Genomic DNA, 24,865 nt, shown 5'->3' with positions numbered 1-24,865 from the left:
GTATATAATATTTTTTATTTCAATTGTGTCATAGAATGCTAATAGGTCAGGCCGACTCGTTTCCTGGCCCGACATATATATGAGCCATAGGCCGGCTCGAACATTGCACGAGCACGGTTTTAGCCCGCTTAAAACGGGCCAGGCCCTTTTGACACCTTCAATTCAATATAGTCGCTGTCTAATCTTATCCATATTTGACACGCTAAAATTTTAGGAGAAAATGACCAATTAAACTAATTAGTCTAAACTAAAAAATGTGACCATTCCAATGGAGTCCTCTAATATTAAGAACTTTATCAACTCGGTTATAACATTGAACACAATATTACTTACTAACTCCTTTTACAACTTACGATTACAATGTTAATATTACAATAAAATTGATGCAAATTATGCATCAACAGACCCCAGCCTAAGGGTCGGCAATGGGCCGGGCTGGGTTTTGACGATTTTTTTTGAATTTTTCCGGCCGGACTTACTAATCAAATCGAGGCCCGCGGACTACACACGGGCCCGGGTCTTACGGGCTTTTCCGGGCGAGTCCCATTATATTTATATGTAATGTATATTTTTTTATAACCAAATATAAAAAAATAGAATATGATAATTATTTAACTAAACATAGTACAAAAAATAAGAAATATAACTAAATAATTAAACTAATTAACATATATAATAAATAAATATAAAATTATTAATTTTAAAAATGATTGAGCTTTTTAAGGCTAGGCCGGGCCGGGTTTTTTCCTTATGAGCTTCAACGGGCCGGGCTTTGGGCCGGGTCGAAGCTTTGAACCCTCGGCCTCTATATGGCCTTATACACATAGAGTTGAGCTTTGACCGGGCTGAAGTTTTGAACCCTCGGCCTCTACCTGGCCTTATACACATAGGGTTGGGCTTTGACCGGGCCGGGACGGGGCTTGGGCCGGGCTACCCACGGGCCAAATGATGACCCTTACCCCCAACCTTACCCTCTGTTGAAATTTGAAATTTTCCAAGTGTGTTTCATTCGGTTAAAGATTATTAGAACGTATTGTGAGTTGTGGCTCTCTAGATTATCTGTTTATTAGTAACTCATAAAAAATGACAATTATGGTGATTAGAGTTCGAGCTTTATTGACTTATGGTGAATGAAACCGATGAATCCATATATAGGTGTACAACGTTATGAGTTGATGACTAGTTCCTTCTCTTCAAATTGAATTGCCGGGAATCGACATCATCATTCGCAATTTAATCGAATAAACTCGGTAGAAAAAATCCCTACTTGATATTCAAGAGTTGAAATGCGTAGCAGAAATGTGGCAGGCCATGAATGGTTCTGGCGGGAAGTGAGCCTACTAGCCAGTACCCATCACCATCCCCAGGCCCACAGAGAGAGGGAGAGAGTCAGAGAGAGCAGTCTGCAACCCCTTTCTCTTTCATTTCAAACACACTACTCAGAGACTTGACTCCATCAGATCAGGAGCAAATTCAATGCCCTCAACAACCCGAAACTGAAGAAATTTAATTCTCTGCAGCTGCCTTTGGTAAATTACTAGATTATACTTCACACACTTAATTTCTGTTAAGAATATATTCATTGTTTGAGTTTTCTCTTAGATTCCACACACAATCATTCAAAGTTTCAAGCTTTAAATTCATTCATTCATTTCCCATTCAGGAACTACCTTATTTTTCACACGGATTCTTTCTTTATTCCGCACACCCACTGCACCATGTTTATCACATTATGAGTGGCTGGTTTACACTCTGTGTCACCAGGTGTTGTTCTTGATTAGATTGATTGGGTAGCTGAATAGTTTATGAGAAGTGGGTGAGTGCTTTATGGGTTTTATGATTATTAAGATTTAGAATGGTGGGTTCTGTCTGTAACACAGTTGGTGAGAAAGATGGGTTTCAAGAACAAGCAGGTGGGAATAGAGAGAATGGAGATTCTGGGCCATGCTCAGATGTTCATATATCCCAACACAGGCGCTCCAAAAGGTATAGATTTACCACTCTGATGATTGTTGTGACTACTATCATGACTATATATAATTTAAAGATGGATGTTTGCATGCCTTTTTCAGATTTCATTCAGTTTAGGTCTTAAGATCTCTGTATTAGATGGGATTGTTTTCACTTTCATACCATGGAAACTTAGAAAGAAAACCCTTTGGAGGGATTTGACTATTTGAGTTTTGGCATCATATATTTCTTAGTTTCAAATCGAGAAGTCGAGGAATTCTGATGTCTCTATTGTCAAATTGGGAGATAAATTAGGTAGTGTGTGAGGAGATTGGCAAGTACTAAATGGATGGATAGTACAGTATGCAATGCAATTAAGAAATTAATATTCAGAGAACTTAATGTCAGTTTATAACCTCTTGGTCCAACTTAAGGCGATAAATGCTCTGATCCGTTAAAGTATATCAGCATGTGATCTTCTATTATTCTTCAAGGGTGTAAGGATTAGAGAGTATTCCACATGGTGCTCTCTGCAGTCTGCTCGTTCTTAATCCACCTGTTTACTTATATTTGGTTGTGAATAAAGAATGTCGAAATTTAAGAGTATAGATTCGTAGATTCGTGTTCTACACTTTTAGTATGAAAGAAATTAGTGACCATCAGAACATTTTGGTTGAGCTGTTCGTAATCTACAGTTGTAACTTATGAGTCTCTATAAGATTGAATATATTGAGCTTTGCCTCTTACCATGCTTATTAGAAGTTAACAGCAGTCACATTTGACGTATATTTCTTTATTTATTTCCCTTCCAGTGCTTCTGACAGGAATTTTGGTATTACAAGAGGCCGAGTAAGTTCCAGGAAGAAAAACAAGAATGAAAGACAGGTGAGACCACATAACAAAATAATATTGTTCTCACTTCTCAGGGTTTAAATGTATGTAGGACTCCTGCTATGTTGTTATAATCAAACTTGAACATGTGTAAATTCATTTAATGACCACAGATTTAACCGTATTTCTAATCTTTAGAGTTATTAAAATCTGATATAATTTACTATTTTCTGAACGTGCTTTATAGGTTTCATCACCTTCAACAAGTGCTTCTACCGGACAAAGTCCTTGGCACGACCATCCTATTTATCTTAACAAGAATATGTCATCGACCCATAGAGCGTCCCTGGAAAAAGATGTAAGAAATGGATTTGGTTTCTGTCTCTTTCAGCATTGTGTTAGATGAATCTTTCTATAGCATGAAGTGGGGGCTCACATTAACGTAGTTGTATATTCGGATATCTTTTACTAGAAAGTTGTTGCAAGTGATGACTGTTGAGACTGCGGAATTCCCAATTTTCTATCTCTTATCTGACCAGAAAATAATTTGTTGATAATTATACACCATTTGCAGATTGAACAGCTTCAGTTACGCTTGCGGGAAGAGAAATCTATGCGTAACATGCTTGAGAGGGCAATGGGCCGAGCTTCAAGTACTCTATCGCCTGGACACAGACATTTTTCTGTTCAGGTAATTACTAGCCTTTATTAGATTATCTATTAGTGCTGTGCATATTGACAAGGACACCAATTTTACAGCTTATATTAGTTCAAGTCTGATTATTGAGATATCTATGCATTGATCCAGCATCAGAACAATGGTACATATACCATTTGTCAACCCTAATGAATGTGATGCTTGATTTTTGAGAAATTTACGCAACTGTCTCATAGCTATGATAAGTTTACATATAATTGAACTTTGATACACTGTTGTAAAACTTTTATCTGTGCTCCATTTTTTCCTTTTGAGTTTTTCTCATGTGTTTGAACTTAATATATAGAACCTGGTCCTCTTAGCACAATCATGTTGCTTAGTATACGTACACACCCAACACCCTTCCTTACTTGTACTGCAAATCTTTTCCGTCGAAGCAGAACATAACCATAAATTGTTTCGTTAGACGAAGGAATTGATCTCTGAAATTGAATTACTTGAAGAAGAAGTTGCAAATCGCGAGCAGCATGTTCTATCTCTCTACAGGAGTATTTTTGAACAGTGTGTTAGTAAGCCACCTTCGGAGCAGAACTCACTTGTTGTTTCCCCTACTCAAATGAAAAATGGATCCAGGAAACATCCCAGTGTCATTTCAAGTGCATTTTGTTCCGCAAAAAATTTTCCTTTCCGGCATTTCAGAACTCTAGTTGCCACAGACGACTGGGGAAAAAAAACTTCCAAGACTAGTCATACTCCACTATCTAGTAGCAAAAGTGACACTGATTATGCAAAGACTCGTTCAAACCTTTCGAAGGTAGAAAAGGTATATCATAAGTTTTGGTTACAGTTGAACATTTGTTAATATCTGTGTTGTCTTGTTGAAGATACTCTTTAGCACACAATATGACTTGTATGTTCAAAATATTAAATTTGCTGAAATGTGAAGATAGTTATTAAAATTTTCTGTTCACTCTTCGTTAAAATGGTTAACAGAGTTTTTAACATGTGGGTTATGGTGATTTCTATGACAGGAAACTAGCATGTGCTTCATAAAACTGTTTGGTCATATCTGCTATATGTTTGTCGATGCATTTATCATTTTTCTTTTGCAGGTTCATCAAAGGGTTCCAGTCCTGGAGAAAGCTTCTATGCTGCGAACTCTGAAGGATCATCTCCACCAGTGCCCTAGCAGGTTAGCTGAGGAGATGGTCAGGTGTATGTCTCTAGTTTACTGTTGGCTTTGCAGTGCAGCCTCTGAGAAGATTGAGAAAAAGCAATCGCCTTTGCAGTCGAGGTCATCTACTAATGTTTTACAGCCTTCACATAATACTGAAGATTCCCAAGATTGGTCTGGACAATCTATGGTAGAAATATCTTGGATATCAACCGTTAAGAGAAAATCTTCTCATGCTTCTTATGCCATTAATAATTATAGGTTGGTTCCAAACTTCTGTACAATTCATCTATAGACTATAAATAGTTAGCAAAGTCATACAACTGTTATAGCATAAGTGAAAGGAGGGAGGTGTTGTATATGTTTTTACTGGGGATTTAAGGATTAAGTATGACAGTATTGGACCTAGTGTTTGTCAACTCCTCTAAATTCAGGTTAGTGCATTTGTTTTGGTGACTAGCATCATCAGTAGAATCCTTTTACATTGTTTTACAAATCCCTGACATGTTTGACTTCAGGCTGTTTCTGTTTCTCTGTGGTTGTTTGGCTTAAGAGTAAGTCCACTAAAAAGATAAAAATCTCAGATTATGGTGATGAAGCACAATAGAGTGCAACCAGTAAATCTAGCACTATCTAATTAAAGAATGGATTTATGAGCTTTTGGAGCACATTATGTGTGTACTCTTGACCCATACAAACATTAATATTCTTTATGTGACACATATAGTTCAAGGTATGTATGTGTCTCTGAACACATGTACTTGATTTCCTCTTATGTTTATTTGCTAGTAGTTTTGACATTACAAGCTTCTATTTCCATCTCAGAATGTTGGTCGAGCAACTGGAAAAGGTGGATGTCACTCAGATGGAGTTGAATGCTCAAATTGCATTTTGGATCAATGTTTACAATGCTTTGCTTATGCATGTAAATAACTCTTAACCAACCATTGTTTCTCTCTCTATTAGAATTGCAATTTAACTGTTTATAAAATTCTCTTTACCTTGATGCAGGCTTATTTGGCATATGGAATTCCCAACAGCTCTTTAAGAAGGTTGGCTTTGTTCCATAAGGTAGTTCTATAACTTGCTAGTTAACTGGTGTTGTTGCATCCCAAAAAAAAAAAAAAAAACAAACAAACACTGCATCTATAAATGAATACTTTCTTCTCAAGCTAATTGGATAGACCCCACTCTTCAGCCCAGAAGGTGTTTTTTTGGATGAAAGAATGATAGATGATGAACTTCTGGTATAGTGCAGGCTGCTTACAACATTGGGGGCATTGTCATCAGCGCAAATGCCATAGAGGAATCCATATTTGGCTTCCAAACACCCAGGATGGGATGGGTACTCACCAGACTCTTATTTTCAGAAATATTATTTGATGTATTCCTTATATTAATAATATTTGGGTAGGCAACTCAGGTAGCTCGTCTTGAATGATGGCTTAAACCGTGGGTTTTCTTTTCTTTGGTATTTTAAATATAAAGTAAAAACACCATATTAAATATCTTTTCAGTAATCTGCTTCTTTGATAACAGTGGCTTCAAACATTCCTTTCAACTGCCTTGAGGAAGAAGTTTGGCGAAGACAGACAGCTTCGAAATTCAAAATTGAGTCTCCCAGTTTCTGAACCTCTTGTTTGCTTTGCTCTGTGTACCGGAGCTTTTTCTGATCCTGCGGTAACTTCTTTGCTGTTTGCGTTTTTGTTTTACAATGATAGGCTACACTGTTTGTCTGAAGAATTTATGAACTATTACTAGAGATCTTACCTATTGGTCCACAGATTTGTTCTTTTAGTAGTGTTGTGTTGTCTTTCTTTCTCTTTTAGTCAAAGATACTTCAATTAAAATCATCCAAAATGTGGAAAATATAATTGGAAAAAGAAAATAGAAACAAAGGACAATGCAATACTTTATTTTTCTTCCAATACTGAATACAAGAGAAGCCCACTGGTATGAAACCTATTATCATGCCCATCACATAGGAACAATCATTAGTCTATTTATGGCATGATTTCCCCTTGAAATTTCTGTTCGCTTTGTCTTTCTTATCATCTTTGAGAAGCATCTAATTAAATTTTTTACTATCAATATGCTTCATTCATCATTGGATTCATTCTTCAAAACACATCCAAACTGATCTGTCTATTACTGGTAGTTAAAAGTCTACACAGCCTCAAATGTTAGAGATGAGCTTGAAGAAGCAAAGAACGAGTTCATCAGAGCAAATGCAGTGGTAAAGAAGTCGATAGTTTTTCTACCAAAGATGCTTGAAAGATTTTCAAGGGAAGCGTCTTTTAGCACTGATGATCTTCTCAAATGGGTCACTGACAATGTTGATAAGAAGCTTCAGGATTCAATTAGAAAATGCATTGATCTTAAATCCAGTAAGAAAGCATCTCAGATTATAGAGTGGTTGCCTTACAATTCAAGGTTCCGATACGTGTTCCCAAAGGATCTAGCAGAGAAACCATGGTGGTTGTGACTTGTGAGTCTTCTCAATGCTGCGAAAAAAAGTTTCTGAACTTTGTCAGATTTGAGGGTGCTAATAGCTCACTACACTGGTCAATGAGCACTAGCGGGCTACAATCTTCTTCTGCATCTGATCTTATTTCAATACCACTATGTATGTGTCCCTAGAATCCTAGCTTCCCGCTCAGAAGAGCTTTGTATGAACCTAATAGGGTTCAATCTAACACAGTTAATTAACGTCACTTGAGGCTTGCAGCTGTTGTAGTTTCAATTCCAGACCTTCATTTGTAAATGGGAGACTGGTGTATATAATGTCGTAGCATCATCTCTCTTAAGTTCTATTGCAGTTAAAGATAGTAAGTGCCCCTCATTTTGCGTGCGGCACTCTTTTTACTAATCTCATTTTATTTGTTCCTAATTTAGTTACTCATTTCCTCCTTATGCCAGAGTTGCAGCTCTAAACTTCAGTGCGAAAGAGACGGCAAGCATGGTAAGAACTTTTGCCTGGCAAGCTTTATTCCTGTAGCTCTATAGAATGGTAACATCTTTACGCTATTGTGATGGGCAGAGCAAATCATCATCATGTAATGCAAGGCAGCATATATGGTTGATCGATGATAACGTCAAGGGCCAAAAAAGAGTTGGAGTTAGCCCCGATAGCATAACCAAACCCCTATCATAAGGAGGAATCACAATATCGGAACTACGAAAATTACACGAGAAATGACGCAACAACTCGGCGGGTGGCAGCTAAATCATTTCATTTCCAACATGCCTACATTTGTTAGCTTCCAACTATGGCATAGTTTCCAACTACCCTCATTCTAAAAGCAACAATACAGTACCATACACATTCTTATTAATAATGGTATAGTCCCAACGTAAACGATATGTATAGTGTCACGTTAACTAATATGAAACTATAATGTTTACCGATGATGAGATTTCACAATAACTAATTGTATCACACTGGATTTTTGAAGTAGGTGTGACTGGTGTTTAGTAGATGGAACTCTTTCAGGCTCAAGTGAAAGCCCAACTCTCACCTGAACAAAACAAAAGAAGAAAGAAATTCTTATCCACGTCGCATGGGTCCATCAATTAATCCACATAAAAAAAAAGTAGACTTTAATAAAATCACTCTTATCTACTCCGCTGACCCAATCCGATAACTCCCGCCACGTGTCACCCTCTTTTGGATCTTTCCCACCTCCCCCCTCACCCTGCTGTCACCTATCCTCCCTCAACCTCCCGCCCCTCACCGTCCGATTCGAATCACCCCATCCAACTCCATCGACAACAACCGTTCCCCCACCAAGTGGTCCCCACCAGGAATCTTCTCTGATTTACTTGCCTGTGGCGTACGACCCATGAACCTTCCTCCAACTTCAGAAACCTCCCCACAACCACTCAAAACGCGCCACGCGTCCCAGCTGCCTCATATTATCACTTTATACGGCCCGTCGTTTTTCCTATTTCCGTTTTTTGAAATCTCATATTTAATATTCGAAATTCGCTTCTTCTCTCTAAAAAACTCGAGAGAAAACAATCACACTCACTCTTCTTCTCTCTTCGTCTTCGTTAGTCCTCATTTTGATTTCGCCGGAACCCTAATTCGATCCGCCGGAAACTCCAATGCTCCGGTAAGCAAACCAAAACCCTCTGCCGGCGCTTAGTTCCATTTTCCACCTCGCGGCTCTTAATCCTCCTCCTCTCTCGCTAATCTGTGGTTATCGAAAGTTAGGTGAGGCGGTGAGAGAGACTGAGTTGTTCGGGCTTTGGTTTTGCAGATGAGCAGCACACGATTGAGGAGCAGCTGAGAGGTCAACGGGGCCGGATTTCGTCACCGGATGGAGGGAGGTAGCGTCTCTACACTTCTTACTTGTTCTGGTACTGTTCATTTATCTCTATCTTTCTCTTTGTAAAATTAGGGCTTAGAATTTAGAGAGAATCAAAACTTTGAGTTTTAATCCCAAAGCTTCTGCTTTTCCCTTTATATTTTTCGGTAGTTCGAGACCATTGGAAATGCCGAAGCTTTAGATTTTGAATTTATGATTATTTGTGGTTTCTGTAAATATTGGTCTGCTTAGTTTTCCACTTCATAGTGAAAATTAGTAAGTAATAGTGAAGCGATTTGTTTATAAACGATAAGTGATTAGTGAATAAAGGTGGAGTCTTTTCCAGAATAAGTTTTAGGGAATTGTAATATTGTCTTCATTTGCAGTTATTTGGGAGCTGTCTCTTCCTAGTGAGCGATAGGTATTAGGTTTAGTGGTGTTTTAGCAATGTTTGGGGGTGTAGGAACTGTTTGATTTTAGGGACTTGCAGCATTGCAGAGGTCGGCAATAATGCGTTTAGTTATCGTTTTTTTTGTTGCCTAGATTCAGTTTCTTATGTACTTTTTCATTGCTTTTTTGCATGATATCTTGTAGGGGTTTGAAAACCAATTGGCTTTTTTTCTTATGCCATTATTCTTTGAAAAGTATGCTTGTAAACACCTTTTCAAGGCTAACATCTATTTGGTTCCATTGATTATTGATTGTGCTTTTATTAAACATATTTTGATGGTCACTTGTAATGCTATGACGCATTGTGACGAGTTATTCTGTTTTTTTTGTGTGCATCTACTTATCTACTTGAACATAGTTTTATCTCACTGTAGCAGCTATTTTGGAACTTTAATTCTTGAATTTTATTATTATTATTATTATTTATTTTCATTGGGTTTGAATCATTTGTTTTATGAGTATCAATATTGTTTTTTTTATGTTATTAGGGATTCACCCATGGATTATGATGACAATGATTGCCAGAATCTTCATTTAGCCGGTGAAGGGAGCAGTAATTGTCCTCCAGTTTTACAGCCATTTGGTCTTCCCAAGTTTGATTTTGATGACAGCCTTCAGGGGCATTTGAGGTTTGATAATTTGGTTGAAACTGAGGTGTTTCTTGGCATTGAAAGTACTGAAGCTGATAACTGGATTGAGGATTTCTCTCGTGGGAGTAGTGGGATAGAGTTTGGCTCAAGTGCGGTAGAATCGTGCTCTATATCAAGGCGGAACAATGTTTGGTCTGAGGCCACTTCCTCAGAGTCCGTCGAAATGCTATTGAAATCTGTTGGGCAGGAAGAAATAATAACCCCTCAGACTATCTTTGAGGAATCAGATGCCTGTAAGGAAGAGGGTTGTATAAAGAAGATGGAGCCATATTTGAAGAATGATGATAACATTCAGACCGAAACCGGGGATGTTAGAGATCTACAACATTCTACTTTACTGCCAGTTGAGATTGCCCGAACCGGCATACAGGATGTTGGAGATATGCCTCGGCTTGAGGATGCTTTACAAACTCAGGGAGTTGAATTACCAGTTGATGGAAACATAAGTGTGTTGGATCCAAATTCTCTCGGTGATCTGCCTGTAACTACAGGAAGCCTGTCTGAAGAGAAAGGCAACGATGTTGATAATATGGAATGTGATAATTTGGTTGATTATCCTCCAGATAATAAATTGCATGAGGATTCATCTTCAGAGATGCAAGTTGATAATGTTATGTCTTCTGTGCAAACTATTATTACCAGCAGTGATGAGTTGAATAGTCAAGATGTTCCACATCATTTAATGGATATTGGTGTAGGGAATCCAGGTAGTCATGTGGCAAGCATAGATGCTCAATGTAGTAATGATTTAGATAAACCACAGTGTCCAGTGTCAGAGGTGGAGTCTGTAGAAAAAGAAATTGCAAATGAAGATACTGTCACTGACGTGCGGGAAGTGACCAGAATTATGCTGCAAGGGGATTCAATTCTACATACAACAGGTGGATGCAGTGATAGAGAATGTCCCGGAGTTCTTACTGAGACCAATAAATGTGAAGATATGGTAGTGCTCAAGGACACTGGTGTCGGTGGTGATCAATCTACAATGACCAACACAAATGAGCTTAGGAACAACCTTGGTGAAATTTATTCCATCCCTGATCCTATCTTGAAAGTTGAATCTAATTTGCATGCAGTGGACAAATCCACTGACAGGGAATGCCCTGAAGTTCTTGATGAGACCAAAAATTGTGAAGAAGTTATCACTTTAAAAGATACAGATATTGGTGGAGTTTCATCTAATTCTGACAAAAATGACAATGGTTGTGGCACTGAGCTCCACAACAGCAATGCTGGACTAGTGTCTAGTCTAGATCCTACCATCAATGGGGATTCTAACTCACATATAGTGGACGGATGCAGTGACAAGGAATCCAGTGAAGTTCCTGCTGATACCAACAAAAACGAAGATGCGGTCCCGTTGAAGGATACAGATATTGGTGGTGATCAATCTAATATACATCCATATAACTTATCACCAATGGCCTACGGGAGTGACACTGGACATGCAGTTGAACCCTGCAATAGTGTTTCTGCCTATGTAAGCCCTATCTTGAGAAAGGGTAATGGCTTACATACAGTGGATGCAAGCAGTGACAGGAAATGCGCTGTTATTCCTGCAGAGACCACGAATTGTGAAGAGATGGTGTTGTCCAAAGGCACAGATACTGCCGATCATCAATTTACCCCGAGCCTACATGTTTCATCTCCTGTAGCCCAAAAAAGTGATACTGTGAATTCAGTTGAGGATGGGAACATCAATTCTGGAAATTCTTCCGGTCTAGACCCTAGATTGCAGGTGAATTCTGGAAAGAACAGTGAGGAGGATGTATTAAAAAGTGGCGGACAACCCCCTGATAGTAAAATTTTGGTCAGAAAGACTGAGGCTTCTATGACGGTCAGCAAGGAAACTGATGTTTTAAAAGAAAAAAGTGATGACACTAGGGAAGTCTATTCTTCAGCTGAAATGCCCAGTGAAATGCATGTGGCTGGAACTTCCAAAAGCCCTCATGATAATATTGGAGTTTCTGGTGAGGTAATAAACGTATCACCTTCTAATCTGGGGGAGTCTGCAGAAAGGTGTTCCGAAAATGAAGTTTACAAAGAAGGTGTGTCAGGCAAATGTGAGCGGGATCTCTCTTGCAGTGAAAATGATACTTCAAAATCGCTCATTGAATCTAATAGTATGGATGTGGAGCTTGTTGAATCTGTTGGTAAGGAAGATGGATCAACATTGATTTATGAAGATTCTGCCGAAAAAGAGTTAATTGTTCCAACTCTAAAACATGATGTTGACGACAGTGCACCAGGTATGCTTTTAAATTGAGACTAGATGGCCAGAATTTTCATATTAGGTACATGTACTAACTTGGACCTCTCTCTCTCTCTCTCTCAGTGGCTGATGTTCCCCTTGAAAGTTGTGATCTCGTTTCTCATGGCACAACTGATGCTATTCCTTTGTCTTCTGAAAATGGTGCAACCATATATATTCATAATGTATCAGTGGATCCTGCAGCACCTTCTCCTGCCATGGGATCACACTCAGACAATAAAGGAGTTCCAGAAATATCTAAAGATGCAAGTTTGTCATGTACAGTGTCATCACCTATGGTAGAATCTGGCCCAGGGCTTACTTGTGAAACTGAAAAAGGTGCTTCCTGTGATTCTGCTGGACAACTGTTATCAAAGATGCTTGATCAGTCTCTGCCAACTTCAGTTAGTTGCAATACTGAAAACCAAGGTGAATCCGGAACAGCAGTTGCGAATGAAATTGGCAAGAGAAGCACAACGGATATGGAAGCAAAAATAGGTGATGATGCTGAAAGTCACGATGGAGCAACAGAAAACAAATCCACCGCAGAAGAGAAATCTGAAAAGGCATCAGCAAATGTAACAGGTACTCATTTTAATTTATAAGGATAGATTCATTACCTTTTTTTAGAAGAAACTCTGGATCTAAAATAATGTAACCTCGCATGTATGATCTTTTGAAATTATCTGTATGAGTTCTGCACTTCCAATGTGACAAGCTTGAACTAGTCATATATCTGTATTAACTTCTTTCAAATATAATTAAACTTGGTCTTTTTTTTTTTGAAAAGGGGTTTGGAACCCAGCCCCAGCCTAACTTGGTCTTTTTTACATTGTGTAATGTGACATATGATATCAGCTGTATTGTTTGCTAAATTTTGATGGAACATATTTAGCTCTATTATGATTCAACCATAAATCAGAACTGAGCTCCGTCTAGATTTCTTCTACTGAGAGGATTGTGACATATGAAAGCTGTTTCGTTACCTATTCAGTCATCATCCATGTCAAATTGGCTTTAATTATTGTTTTGATCATTATCCAGGTGATGCTTTTGGAAATTTTGAAGGTCCAAGTCTGTCTGCTTGTTTGCCCAAATCTTGTTCCGAGTCTGCTGATCTCGACCAGCCTGGTCATGGTTCTCCCAAAGTTTTTGGAACGACTGAGATGATTGGTACTAAACAAGAAAGAGGCAATATCAAGGAGCCAACAAATCAGAATATTGCAGATACCGACATAGTTGGGGATAGCAGCAAACGTTCATCTAATTCCTCGAATCCAGCTGGAAATGATGTCTCCAGATTTCAGAGAAATGTCACCTCAGATGTCACTTCTTTTGCAGATTTGCCTATAGGATTTTCTGCCAACAGCTCACAGCCCTTGCCTGCTACTTCTACTCCCAAAGTATTATATTTTAACCTTATCTTTCCTCATACTTAACTAATCTAGTATTTATCTGTACTTATTTTGTTGTTCTACACCATTAACTGTTCAAAATTCTTAATCAAATATTTCATTTTTATTTTGAAGACTGTGGAGGGGTCTCAAACAAATTCTGGCTCAGGCCAGATAGATGCAAAGATCTCACAAGAAATTTCTCGCGGAGGTGAAGGAGAGGTTGCAACTGGTGGTTCTAAAGGTACCATAGAACGGAAAAGAAGGCGAGCATCTAGTAAGGGAACGGGTAAAGAGATTGCTAAGAAGGTAACTGTGAAAGCGACAACTCCTATGAAACAAGCAGATAGGGCAGACAAATCTAGCAGTATGTCCCTGGGGAAATCTGGAATTTTCCAGTTTGCACAGCCAAATGAGATGCAGTACTATGGGTTTGTGGATAGTAGCTCAAAAGCTTATCCGATTCATGCTAGTTCAACATCTAGTCTGCCAGATCTGAATTCCTCTGCTGCAGCATCTCTAGTATTTCAACAGCCTTTCACCGATCTGCAGCAAGTGCAATTACGTGCTCAGATATTTGTTTATGGAGCTTTGATGTGAGTCGTCCTGCTAATTCTGTGTTATTTACTGAATTTTATTATGGTTAGTTTTTTTATTGATGTGAATTTCTTAGTATGAACCAAACTCTTATGCTATTCAAATATGGGAGAAGTTAACATATTTTCTGTTTCCTTTATTCTACAGTCAAGGAACAGCACCTGATGAAGCTTACATGGTGTCAGCATATGGAGGACCTGGTAAGTTATTGTTGTCAATTTTGTTTCTCTGGACAAATGTTAAAAATCTATAGGAACTTATTAAGTTTGTTCGTTTAGATGGTGGGAGGAGTATATGGGAGAATGCGTGGCGTATGTGTGTAGAGAGGCTGCATCGTCAAAAATCCACTCCTGTTAACCTAGAAACCACTTTGCAGTCATCCTCCGGTACATCCTTCAAAATTTAAGCTGTTTGATTCTTTTTGAATATATGCTCCATCCCTGTTCCATGGATTCGTAGTCTATTATTCTGTACTTATATTTTCTTCTCTTTTTCTTTAGTGTAATTCTCTTTTTCAAAGTATTCTTTGTGGATTTTATTGAATTTGTAAATTTTCTTCAGACCTGAGATTTACAGGTGGTAGGGTTCCTGATCAAGCTGTTAAACAAAGCACATTCCAGGGAAAAGTTATCTCCTCACCTGCTGGTCGAGCCAGCACCAAGGGTCTTCCACCTATGAGTCCCATGATACCAATTTCATCACCACTTTGGAGTATTCCTACCCCTGCTTGCGAGGCCCCTCAATATGGTGTGCTGCCGAGAAGTTCGGTAATGGAGTATCAGCAGACCCTTACTCCCCTGCATCCTTTCCAAACATCACCCATGACGAACACTGTTGGACAAAGCTCTTCGTGGATGTCACAGTCCTTGTTTCGGGGTCCGTGGGTTGCATCCCCACAGTCATCTGCAGCTGAAACCAATATCCGGTTCTCAGCATTTCCTAGTACAGAGTCGGTGCTGCTGACTCCTGTAAAAGAAACAACTTCATCACAAGTATCTAGTATTAAGCTTGCCTCATCAGTTGTCACTGGTCAAACTGGGGGTACAACCAGTGTTTTTGCAGGGGTTTCTCCACTACTTGACCCAAAGGTGGGAGTAGCTTCACCTGCCGAGCCATCTTCTCAACCAAAGTCTAGAAAAAGAAAAAAGATCACAGATTCTAAGGAATTTGGTCAGATTAGTTTGCAGCCTCGATCTCAACCTGAGTCAGCTATAACTCTTGCTGTTTCTAGTAGTGTAGCTACATCTGTTGCAGTCACTACACCTAGTATCTATGTGTCTAAAGCCATGCCAGAAACATTTTCTGTCCCAGTATCCTCCGATCACCTCAAGAATGCAGATCTTGGTGTGTTGCAGAGGGCAACTTTATCAACAGAGACCCTTAGTAAAGCAAAGGAGGCGAGGCAACAAGCAGAGGAAGCTTCTGCCCATGCTGCTGCAGCTGTTGGTCACAGTCAGGAAATATGGAATCAGTTGGACAAGCAGAAACATTCCAGATTGGCATCAGTTGCTGAAGCAAAATTAGCTTCTGCTGCTGTTGCTGTAGCAGCCGCTGCTGCTGTTGCAAAAGCTGCAGCTGCAGCTGCCAATGTTGCAGCAAATGCTGCAATGCAAGCGGTACTGATGGCTGAGGAAGCCTATGGGAATCAAAGTGAAAGTATGATGGATTTGAGTACTGATGGAGTGAATGTGTTGGGATTGGCTGCCCCAGGGACAGCTTTTAGGGCTGAGGATGGAACAAACAGTTCGAGTTCAATCCTTTCTGCTGCTAGGGAGGCTGCTAGAAGGCGGGTTGAAGCTGCATCTGCAGCCTCAAAGCGAGCTGAAAATATGGATGCCATAGTAAAAGCAGCTGAGCTAGCAGCGGCAGCTGTATCACAAGCTGGAACAGTTGTTGCTATGGGTGATCCTTTGCCGTTGAGCGAGTTAGCAAAGGCTGGTCCTGAAGGTTATTGGAAAGCACCCCAAGTATCGTCAGAGATTACTAAGACATCAAATGACGGAATGAGGGAACAGTTGAATTTTTCCACTCTTGGTTCAGAAGATTCAGATAAGGAGGAAACACAGGTATCTGCAGCTAAGAAATCACCCACCGTCAATGAAAGGGTTACTGAGATTATAACGTCTGCTATGCCCAGTGCTGGGAATAATTTTGGAAAAACTGCTGAGGCATCCAAAGATAGCTGCATTTTGGAGGGTTCTCAAGTAGAGGTATGACTATGAATGATCTGAAATGTTTCCTTTTATAACCAATTGAACATCTTTATATATTTATCTTTGCTGTTGCAGTTTGTTATCGTATTTTATTTTTAATTTTTTTGCAACTCTCTTGTGAAACTTGAGATGGAATGGGGTTTAACATGTTACTTGTTTACTTCTAGGTTTTTAAAGAAGGGGGTGGATTTGCAGTGGGCTGGTTCACAGCTACTGTATTGAGTTTGCAGGATGGCAAAGCTTGTGTATGTTACACTGAGCTTCAGTCAGATGAAGGTAATGCTTCCTTCAACAATTTATGCTTTGTCGTTCTAAGTGATCAATTTGTTTTGTTAGGTTCAGGATCTAGGTTTTGCTGTATGTTTTTTCTGGCAATGCCCCCTTCCTTACTCTATACACATAACTATACTTGTCTGACACATAATATCTAATGCCTACATGCAAGACGTTCAGCTAATGTATGCTTGGTTTCCTATTGTCATAGGCTCAGGGAAACTACAGGAATGGGTGGCACTTGAGAGCAAAGAAGATAAACCACCCAAAATACGTGTTGCTCGCCTTCTTACCCCCTCTCTTGAAGGAACAAGGAAAAGGCGGAGGGAAGCAATGGCAGATTACGCTTGGTCTGTTGGAGACAAGGTTGATGCGTGGATACAAAATAGGTAACGACAAGTTTGTTTATAATTATTTCTGTGTGTAATCATAGAGGAGGGCAGATATATACTATTGCCTGCCAAAAAAAAAAAACTTAATTTGCAATTTGGGTAATACTGGACTTTTCATTTACATTCCTTTAATATTCCTGTATAATTAAAACAACAGTGTTGAAATATGAGAACGCCACAATTTATATGTCGATGAATCTATTTTGTTTATGTACTGTAACTTGGGTGCTTTTTCCTTTCCATATTCTCTTTTGAGCCATTGGTATCATTAACTCATCTGATTACTATCGATTTATATTTGCAGCTGGTGGGAAGGTGTTGTGATGGAAAAAAACAAGAAAGATGAGACAATACTTAAAGTGCACTTTCCAGGTGTCTATGAATTCTTTTTATTATATTGTTGTTTATTTTCCTTTTTTGGGGATGTGGAGAGTGTGTTGGTTATAGGAATGCTCTGGGTATGACTTTCTTTTATCTAAATGGTTTCAATTGTATTATAAGATCCTATGCTGATTAATTTTTACAGCTCAAGGGGAAACATCATTTGTTAAAGCTTGGCATCTTCGGCCTTCTCTGATTTGGAAGGATGGGAAATGGGTCGAATGGTCCAGTGTCCAGAATGATGGCTCTTCCATGGAGGTATCCATCTTTACAGGCACTTGTGCTTGTTTTGTAGTTTTTTTTCCAAGTAATTTGTTAGCACTTCACTAAATGCAAATTTGGTATTCAGGATGGTTTGCCACAGGAAAAGCGAATCAGATTGGGCAGTCCAACAGTGGAAGGAAAAGGGAAGGATACGAACTTAAAAAGCAATGTTCTTGATTCAGGAAAACCTGAAGAGCCAAGGTTGCTGAATTTGTCTGCAAATGAAAAGGTATTTAATATAGGCAAGAATACCAGGATTGAGAATAAGCTTGGTGGAGTCCGAACTAACCAGACAGGGTTGCAGAAGGAAGGATCAGTGAAATTTGGTATTCCGAAGCCCAAAAGAAAGTTTATGGAAGTTAGCAAGCATTATGTAGCAAATCAGACGACTAAGGGCAATGAGTCTAATGATTCGGTAAAATTTCCCAAATATTTGATGCCACAAACATCAGGTTTCCGTGCATTGAAAAGTACCTCTAAATTTGATACAAAGAACAAAGGGGTGGCTGATAACAAGCTAAGGGGTTTTAGATCTGTAAAGCAGCGTAATATATCGGATAAAACAGTTCCTCAGAAGGACAACTTTTCGATGGATTTGGATTCTGCTGCTGATGGCTCCAGTAAGATGGACCATACAAGGAAGGTCAAAGACTCTGTTAGACAAGCTGAGGGTCTATCTGGCAAGCGCAACATATTTGAGAGTGGATCAAGTTATATCTCAGATGGAAGAGCACATGGCTCAGCCGTATTTTCTTCACGAAATCCTGCATCCGATTTTCCTTCATCCAAAAAGGTGGCCGCTTCAAGTGCGAAATCTGAACGGGCAAATAAAGGGAATATTGCACCAGCTGTTGGAAAGTTGGGTAAAATTGAGGAAGGCAAAGGTACGAGTAGTAATCCTGTAAAGTCAACTTCTGAAGTTGTCGAGCCACGTAGATCAAACCGCAGAATTCAGCCAACATCAAGAGTAAGTATTTGAATTTGCATGCCTCATTTCTTTTGCATATAGATGTAATGCGTTGTTGTTTTTCACGTGTGATTCTTGCATGGGCGTGGGTTCTTGGAGATTTTTTTTTTCAGTTGTAATTCTTTTTATAGCTCTTGAAAAAAAAAACTAACTACGAATTCATCTATTATGTTATTTCACTAATTCCTCTTTTATGGATACTTGCATTTTGCATGCGTATATGCTAGCTCCCTTGCTTTTGTTGCATGTAATGTAAACGTTGTCTTTTTGAATATCTCGCATGCATAAGGCTAAATTCTGTTAATTTGCTGGCCGCAGCTATTAGAAGGACTGCAAAGTTCATTGAGCATCTCAAAGATTCCTTCCGTTTCACATGACAAGGGTCCCAGAAGTCAGAATAGAAATGCACCTAGAGGTTAGATATGATCCTTCAGGGTTTGTTCTTCCCACCCCCCCCCCCCCCCCCCCCCCCCCTCCCCCTGAAATTTCTGAGTCTGACTGTTAGATTGTGACAGGTGATAACCATGATTGAGAGGCACTCTTGCGATGACAGGTTCTGGTCAGAGGAACATCGGTTTTTGATGGCAAGGGAAACATACCCAGCATATTGTGCATATTGATCATAGAGAAGCGTAGGATGGAAACTTTTGCTTTAACGGTTGAAGGTTGATAAAGAACTAGTCGGGGATAGATGTTCATAGTGATTTAGCCTTTGTTTGACAGTTGATGGTCTTGTTAGGATAGGTTGTATATGGAAATTGTCCATGTAGTTTGGCCTGTTGTAATGCGAGGAAGTCTTTTCAGATGATCATTAAATTATTAACCAGCAACTTGGTGGGATCATGGGAATCATCGGGTTCAGTGATTGGTGTCAAATGTTCTCCAATCTTCATAAACGTCGGAGTTTAGTTTATCAATAGTTTCCCCGCTCTGCCCGAGTAAGCATTATCTTGACAAATATGTACTTTATTTTTGTTAGATGGCGTTCTTTCTAGTTGATTCTTCACGTCGTTTTGGGATTTACCTACACAAATATAGTAGCTCTCTTGGCAGCTCGGATCACAATTGAAATGTAGAAGCTATATTGAGTGAAAATACAAACACAATTAACTTTGGTTAATGCAAAAGCTGGCAACAACGAGTTACTGTCAAACCTACAAGTTATTTACTAGCAACGCTACTTATACACAATTGCAGCCACTGAACTCTTCTATACATGGATCCAATGCAGTCATTCATCAATCCAACCAGATATATTGACATCGCCCCGAGCCGTGCATAAAATTGTGTTGGCATGATGGAAAAAAACATGCCATATTAAGGAAGCCGCAAAGCGAGTGTCATACCCCAATAATTTAGATGAGAATTTCTTCCAACCACCATAATGTCCTTGATTAGCTTCAGTTCTGCATGTAATTAGTCTGGGAAAACTTCGTCATCCTCATTCTCTCTTTGAGATTTTCCCAAGTTCCTCTTCATAGATATGTGCAGGGCCTTCTCCCTTACGTTATACGGATTCCTGGTTTTCCCTGCCGAGTCCTTCGCAACTCATGTGTGATGATCGTTGTTGTCAATACTACTTAATGGTTTCTCACAGATACAAGCGTATGGAAATTCATGAAATTCACCTCGTCCAAGTTTCATGTCCTCAGGTTCGCCCATGAATCCTCTTTGGCAGGACTTTACTTTTTTGGCAAATGTACCCCAGTCCATCTGATCCCTTGCCATGAACAAAGCACTGAGCCTCTTTGCATTCGGCCGGATTGTCCTCTTATGACCCATATACCTCCTGTGGGAAGGCAACAACATTAGGGTCTCCCAAAGAAAGAAAAGAAAAATTAAAACAAATAGGCAAAAACAAGTACTGAAGGACAAATTTCTTGTTCTACTTGTTTAGAAGTTTATAGGCTCTGCCAACTTCTTGTTCTCTCCTGTACTTGATCTTTTATATATAATTTCTTCTCAACAGAGCAGGAGCGGAACAGTAGTAGAGATTATGAACATAATAACCACGATGTCAAAGTACTCGTTTATCTAGAGACTAAACATGAATATCTCTTTCAGTGCAGCCTTTCCTTGAGAAATTATGCAATTAAACAAATACCACTACTTCGAGAAAATTTTCTGTTCATAGAGATTTTTCAGTCGGTACGATTTATTAACCATATAATAGACATCAATTATCTGTATGTTCTGTCGGCTTAGATGATATACCAATTGCTACAATTGGAGACAGAAATGATGATGAAACAGATTAACATTGTAAGAAGAAATTGTCATTCTAAGACCAAGTCAGGAACAACCATAATCCTTTGGTAGTCACAGAATTTCCTGCTTGATATGAAGTGGAACATGGTTTCAAATTCTTTTAAGTACTCAAATTTAGTTTGCTTACAAGTTACAGCATACAACTTTCTACTGGCAGGTACTATTTAGATGATAGCTGAACAAACACCCAACTGGATAATGAACAGCACTCATCTGCAAACTCATTAGGCAATAACCTAATATCAGACAGCTGATGAGGGTTAAAGACAATGTAAACCCGTGTCTCCCAAGCTGGAATGTTATCTCAAACGATTTGTTAAATGGAAGAAAGAAAATGCAAATACTCCTACCAAGACAAAGATGTACAAGAAATGGAATACAAAAATCTAGCTTGAACTCTATGACAATGACCACAACACTTTTAAATCTGAAATCAACCTCAGTGCTGCATAACTATGATTTGTGAAGACAACCGCAATTGTTAATTTTTTTTGTCTGAAGCCGCAATTGTTAAGTTAGTAGTTCAGAAGTCTATCTTCTGCCTGTTCAACAAAATTTATGTGGAGGAACATATTCATCCTTGCTAGGTTACGGTTAAGTTTATAATTCAGCTAGTATTTTCAACTCAAAAGCAAGATATAGTTCAATAGTGCACTGTACACAACGTTAAATTTATGACACTTAATGCAAATTATTACTGACCTTCGACCCGCGAGAATCTTGGCCATATTCCCATTATTATTAGTGACAAAAACATCACTTTCGTCAGAGACAATGTAGTCAACTGCAGCAAGACGAGAAGAGAAAGGAAGAAAAGGTTTTAGCTCTTCATTAGCAAGCATCTCCTTCGTGTAAAAGTTTGGGAACAGTTCTCTTAGAGGCCTCAGAGTCTCGTCTCCTCCATATATTTCACCAGAAGCTACATAGAGGTATGTGTCATTTGTGAAACCAAGTGCACGCAGCATTAGACCAACTTCATGAGGAGTCAGCGGACATTTTCCTCGTTTTCGCTCATCAATAGGGCTCAAATCCTATTAAAAATATAAGAAAGATTACGCCAAGAGATAATACAGATAAGGACCAAATATCGTCATCACAAGTATGGTACATTATGAATTGTTCAATGTCTAATGAGTTGAATGGGAACATATTGTTTGCGTTAGTAACAAAATAGAAAAGAAAAAAAAAAGGAAAAAGGGAAATAGCAATCTCACAGGTAAAGTCGCCCATCGTTTTCTTATTTCAGAAAGCTCATATCTCTCTTTATCACCCCCACCATAGTAACACCCAGAAAATGCTAGCATATCAGGTTCAAACCTGTCAAAAAAAGAGGAAATTCTTACATTAACAAGCCATCAACATAAATTAAACCATATATTTAATTGATGGATATCAGACACATATGCAAGCATTTTAATAGCTACGACAAATTAACAATACCAAAAATGAAAGCTGCTACCACAAAACTGAATGCAGATATTCATATTTCTCAAAATTGATCTAAGATGCACTCATGAAAATCACCATAAGCATGGGAAATAGAATACATATGTGGTCATTACTCAGAATCCTATATTCTCAAACTAAAAGTGTATGGTTCGACACCCCAGCAGAACTAAACTGTGGTTATAGTAAAAACTACATATCAGGCACTACATGCCTGTTGGCATATATCTTAAAAAATATTGTAGCCATTTATATAAATTTGCGGAAAGGCAAATCTGACAAGTCAACAAGATTGATATTTTCATTATAGCTAGAAAGGACAACTTAAGGAGAAAGGGGTGGATCACTAAGATAACTTAAACATGCTTGCACGGCCCCAAAAGAAAAGTAGAGTTGAGAAGGTAGAGTGCAACTGAACAATGTGCTCTTTAATGAATATCTATGCTCGAGGAACATTAAATAACTTTGGAATCTATTAGCCTTAGTTTATATTGATAGGTAATACGTAACAAACCTCAAGTGAACAGCAACAAAACGTGTTGTCATCTGTTGCATTCTCATAACAAGTTTCTGACCGAGCTCATTGATAGATTTTGTAAATCTTAGTGCATGATAATTAACACGACAACGTAACTTCTGCAGCTCGTCATCAAGGTTACTCGAAAGTCTATAATCAAACTTCGTCAGTTGCAGAACCTGTCAAATTACGCAAGTATTAGCCTGGCTTTTGCTGTCATCATAACAGAAATTTTTGAAGGATATCTGGTTTACATATCATGAGGAAAATTAGTATACTTACACGTCTCCTCAAGAGTATTGGTAAAACTTGATCAATATAATATTCAGGCTCAGATTTCCTAGGAACACGCATGGTATATGGAGGTTTTTCCATACTCCTCATGACTTTTTCAGGAACTCTCCGAATAATGGTGACATCTTTTGCGAGAGAAGATATGAACCATTCCGCATCAAAAATATTGACAAAGTCACTGCATGGTTAAATTGTGGAACAAATAAGAAGATTACTAGAAGACATTGATAGAAAGGCTACCAGTGCCTAGCAGGGCTAAAACATTGATAGAACAAAATGGTACCTATCATCCTTCCAGTAGGAATTATGATCCAGCTCGGGCACAACTAAGGTAGCATTAAGAATTCGAGCCACAACCACTGCATCTGTTATCTGGGATTACAGGAAAAATAAAAAAACTTTCCATTTTAGGCAATCTGAAGCCAGTAATTAACTAAATTATGGTTGAGTAAAAGAAGGAAACAAGAGTTTCATTACTCCTGTTCTTTGCTGGTTCAACCCTCCACTTGTTGCAATCAGCAAGTATCCATTTGATGCCTTCTCTTTCTTCGCCGCTGGATTCAACACCGAAAACGTCATCAATTAAACTGTTACAAACAAAAGCCTGATAATGACAAATTCACGGCCTTTATATTTCTCCTACTCACGAGTATAATGCCGGCCTCTATCACTGCAACCGTAGTAGAATTTCGAGTACTTTGACTTCCATACATCAATCGGCTCACGACCATTTCCGGTCTAAACCCCCCACCCCAACAAGATCAAAATAATAAGAAACTTGTATTCAAACTCGTCGGACTTTACCAACCATCGGAAATTGAAGAAGAGGTGGATAGAGAGTGTTTACCAGCTTCAAGTAGAAGCCGCGACTGGCCACGCGCTGAGTGTACCACCATTCGAGATCAGAGGCCACGTGTCCAGTGAACAGCGACACCAGGCCCAGCCCAAACAGCATCAGCCCACACGCTAACGACCACCTCCTGGTCGCCGTTCTCGGCGATCTCGAGCTCAGCTGCTTGGGCGGCGCCGCACCACCGCCATTGTAGCCGTGGGGTTGCTGTAACGGAGCCAGCTTCGCTGCCGCCGGTGTCAAGCTGAACCTCCACGATTTGGCCACGCCCATCCCGAGAGAACTCTCCGCCCTCACTTTCGCAGCTTATTTACCCAAAATGCCATCCTTCTTCTTCCTCCGAAATCCGAATCATGCCCCCTCCCTCTCTCTGATCAGATTCTCAAAAATGCAAGAGAGCTAAGAAAAGATGGGCGCTTTGCCTTAATATACGAAATGTCGAGCTCGAATTGTTCTGCAAACCCTAGCCTAGAGACAACAGCAGCAATTGGTGCTTTGTGAGAGACAGAGTGCAGGTTTTTTCAGAGAGGAAAATAGAAACAGGCAGAGAAAGATTGAATGGGGAAGACTGGAAAAGAATGGAAACCTATTTGTTTTTGTTTTTAATCAAATATATTAAAATTATTTTTTACTTTTATGAACAGTAACAAACGAAGCAGATTTTTACTGGATTCTCTCCGTTTTGGATAAAGTAGAAGAAGATGGAAGAAATGGAGGATTTATTTCGGGAAAGAA

At 39.1% G+C, this 24,865-nt stretch overlaps 3 protein-coding genes across 8 annotated transcripts; 2 read left to right on the top strand and 1 right to left on the bottom strand.

Moving 5' to 3' along the window:
- The first annotated feature begins 1,397 nt into the window (after positions 1 to 1,397).
- On the top strand, positions 1,398 to 7,453 carry LOC126794447 (uncharacterized). Of its 3 annotated transcripts, XR_007672151.1 has the most exons (13): positions 1,398 to 1,529; positions 1,881 to 1,986; positions 2,763 to 2,835; positions 3,029 to 3,139; positions 3,356 to 3,472; positions 3,906 to 4,262; positions 4,552 to 4,874; positions 5,439 to 5,538; positions 5,625 to 5,684; positions 5,872 to 5,958; positions 6,153 to 6,293; positions 6,772 to 7,239; positions 7,342 to 7,382. XR_007672151.1 is itself a non-coding variant. In XM_050521165.1 (12 exons), the coding sequence occupies exons 4-12, from the start codon at positions 3,104 to 3,106 to the stop codon at positions 7,096 to 7,098; spliced, it is 1,548 nt and encodes a 515-aa protein (XP_050377122.1). In that variant the 5' UTR covers positions 1,398 to 1,529; positions 1,881 to 1,986; positions 2,763 to 2,835; positions 3,029 to 3,103; the 3' UTR covers positions 7,099 to 7,453. The 3 variants fall into 3 exon arrangements, 2 of the variants coding, with proteins under 2 accessions (XP_050377122.1, XP_050377123.1); XM_050521165.1 differs by having other exon boundaries at positions 6,772 to 7,453; XM_050521166.1 differs by lacking the exons at positions 1,398 to 1,529; positions 1,881 to 1,986; positions 2,763 to 2,835; positions 3,029 to 3,139 and having other exon boundaries at positions 3,388 to 3,472; positions 3,943 to 4,262; positions 6,772 to 7,453.
- Positions 7,454 to 8,591: 1,138 nt separating this feature from the next.
- Positions 8,592 to 19,689, top strand: LOC126796248 (uncharacterized). 4 transcript variants are annotated; one of them, XM_050523023.1, is made up of 16 exons: positions 8,592 to 8,728; positions 8,876 to 8,945; positions 9,862 to 12,272; positions 12,359 to 12,859; positions 13,319 to 13,677; positions 13,804 to 14,264; positions 14,413 to 14,465; positions 14,544 to 14,651; positions 14,842 to 16,475; positions 16,646 to 16,754; positions 16,963 to 17,140; positions 17,448 to 17,515; positions 17,670 to 17,782; positions 17,874 to 18,755; positions 19,074 to 19,170; positions 19,271 to 19,689. In XM_050523023.1, exons 3-16 carry the CDS (start codon positions 9,872 to 9,874, stop codon positions 19,285 to 19,287), a joined length of 6,981 nt encoding a protein of 2,326 aa, XP_050378980.1. In that variant the 5' UTR covers positions 8,592 to 8,728; positions 8,876 to 8,945; positions 9,862 to 9,871; the 3' UTR covers positions 19,288 to 19,689. The 4 variants fall into 4 exon arrangements, with proteins under 4 accessions (XP_050378980.1, XP_050378977.1, XP_050378978.1 ...); XM_050523020.1 differs by having other exon boundaries at positions 14,827 to 16,475; XM_050523021.1 differs by having other exon boundaries at positions 8,876 to 8,975; positions 14,827 to 16,475.
- Positions 19,690 to 19,817: 128 nt separating this feature from the next.
- LOC126796249 (O-fucosyltransferase 29) lies at positions 19,818 to 24,522 on the bottom strand. The gene is made up of 9 exons (XM_050523024.1): positions 24,128 to 24,522; positions 23,928 to 24,018; positions 23,758 to 23,834; positions 23,564 to 23,652; positions 23,269 to 23,458; positions 22,984 to 23,165; positions 22,238 to 22,340; positions 21,726 to 22,054; positions 19,818 to 20,544 (listed from the first exon to the last, which is right to left on the bottom strand). Exons 1-9 carry the CDS (start codon positions 24,401 to 24,403, stop codon positions 20,304 to 20,306), a joined length of 1,578 nt encoding a protein of 525 aa, XP_050378981.1. The 5' UTR covers positions 24,404 to 24,522; the 3' UTR covers positions 19,818 to 20,303.
- Between the last annotated feature and the right edge of the window lie 343 nt (positions 24,523 to 24,865).

Source organism: Argentina anserina, chromosome 5 (assembly GCF_933775445.1).
Source record: "Argentina anserina chromosome 5, drPotAnse1.1, whole genome shotgun sequence".
NCBI lineage: Eukaryota > Viridiplantae > Streptophyta > Magnoliopsida > Rosales > Rosaceae > Argentina > Argentina anserina.
The sequence above is the reverse complement of the archived record's forward strand: the minus strand, read 5'-3'. Positions and strand labels throughout refer to the sequence as shown.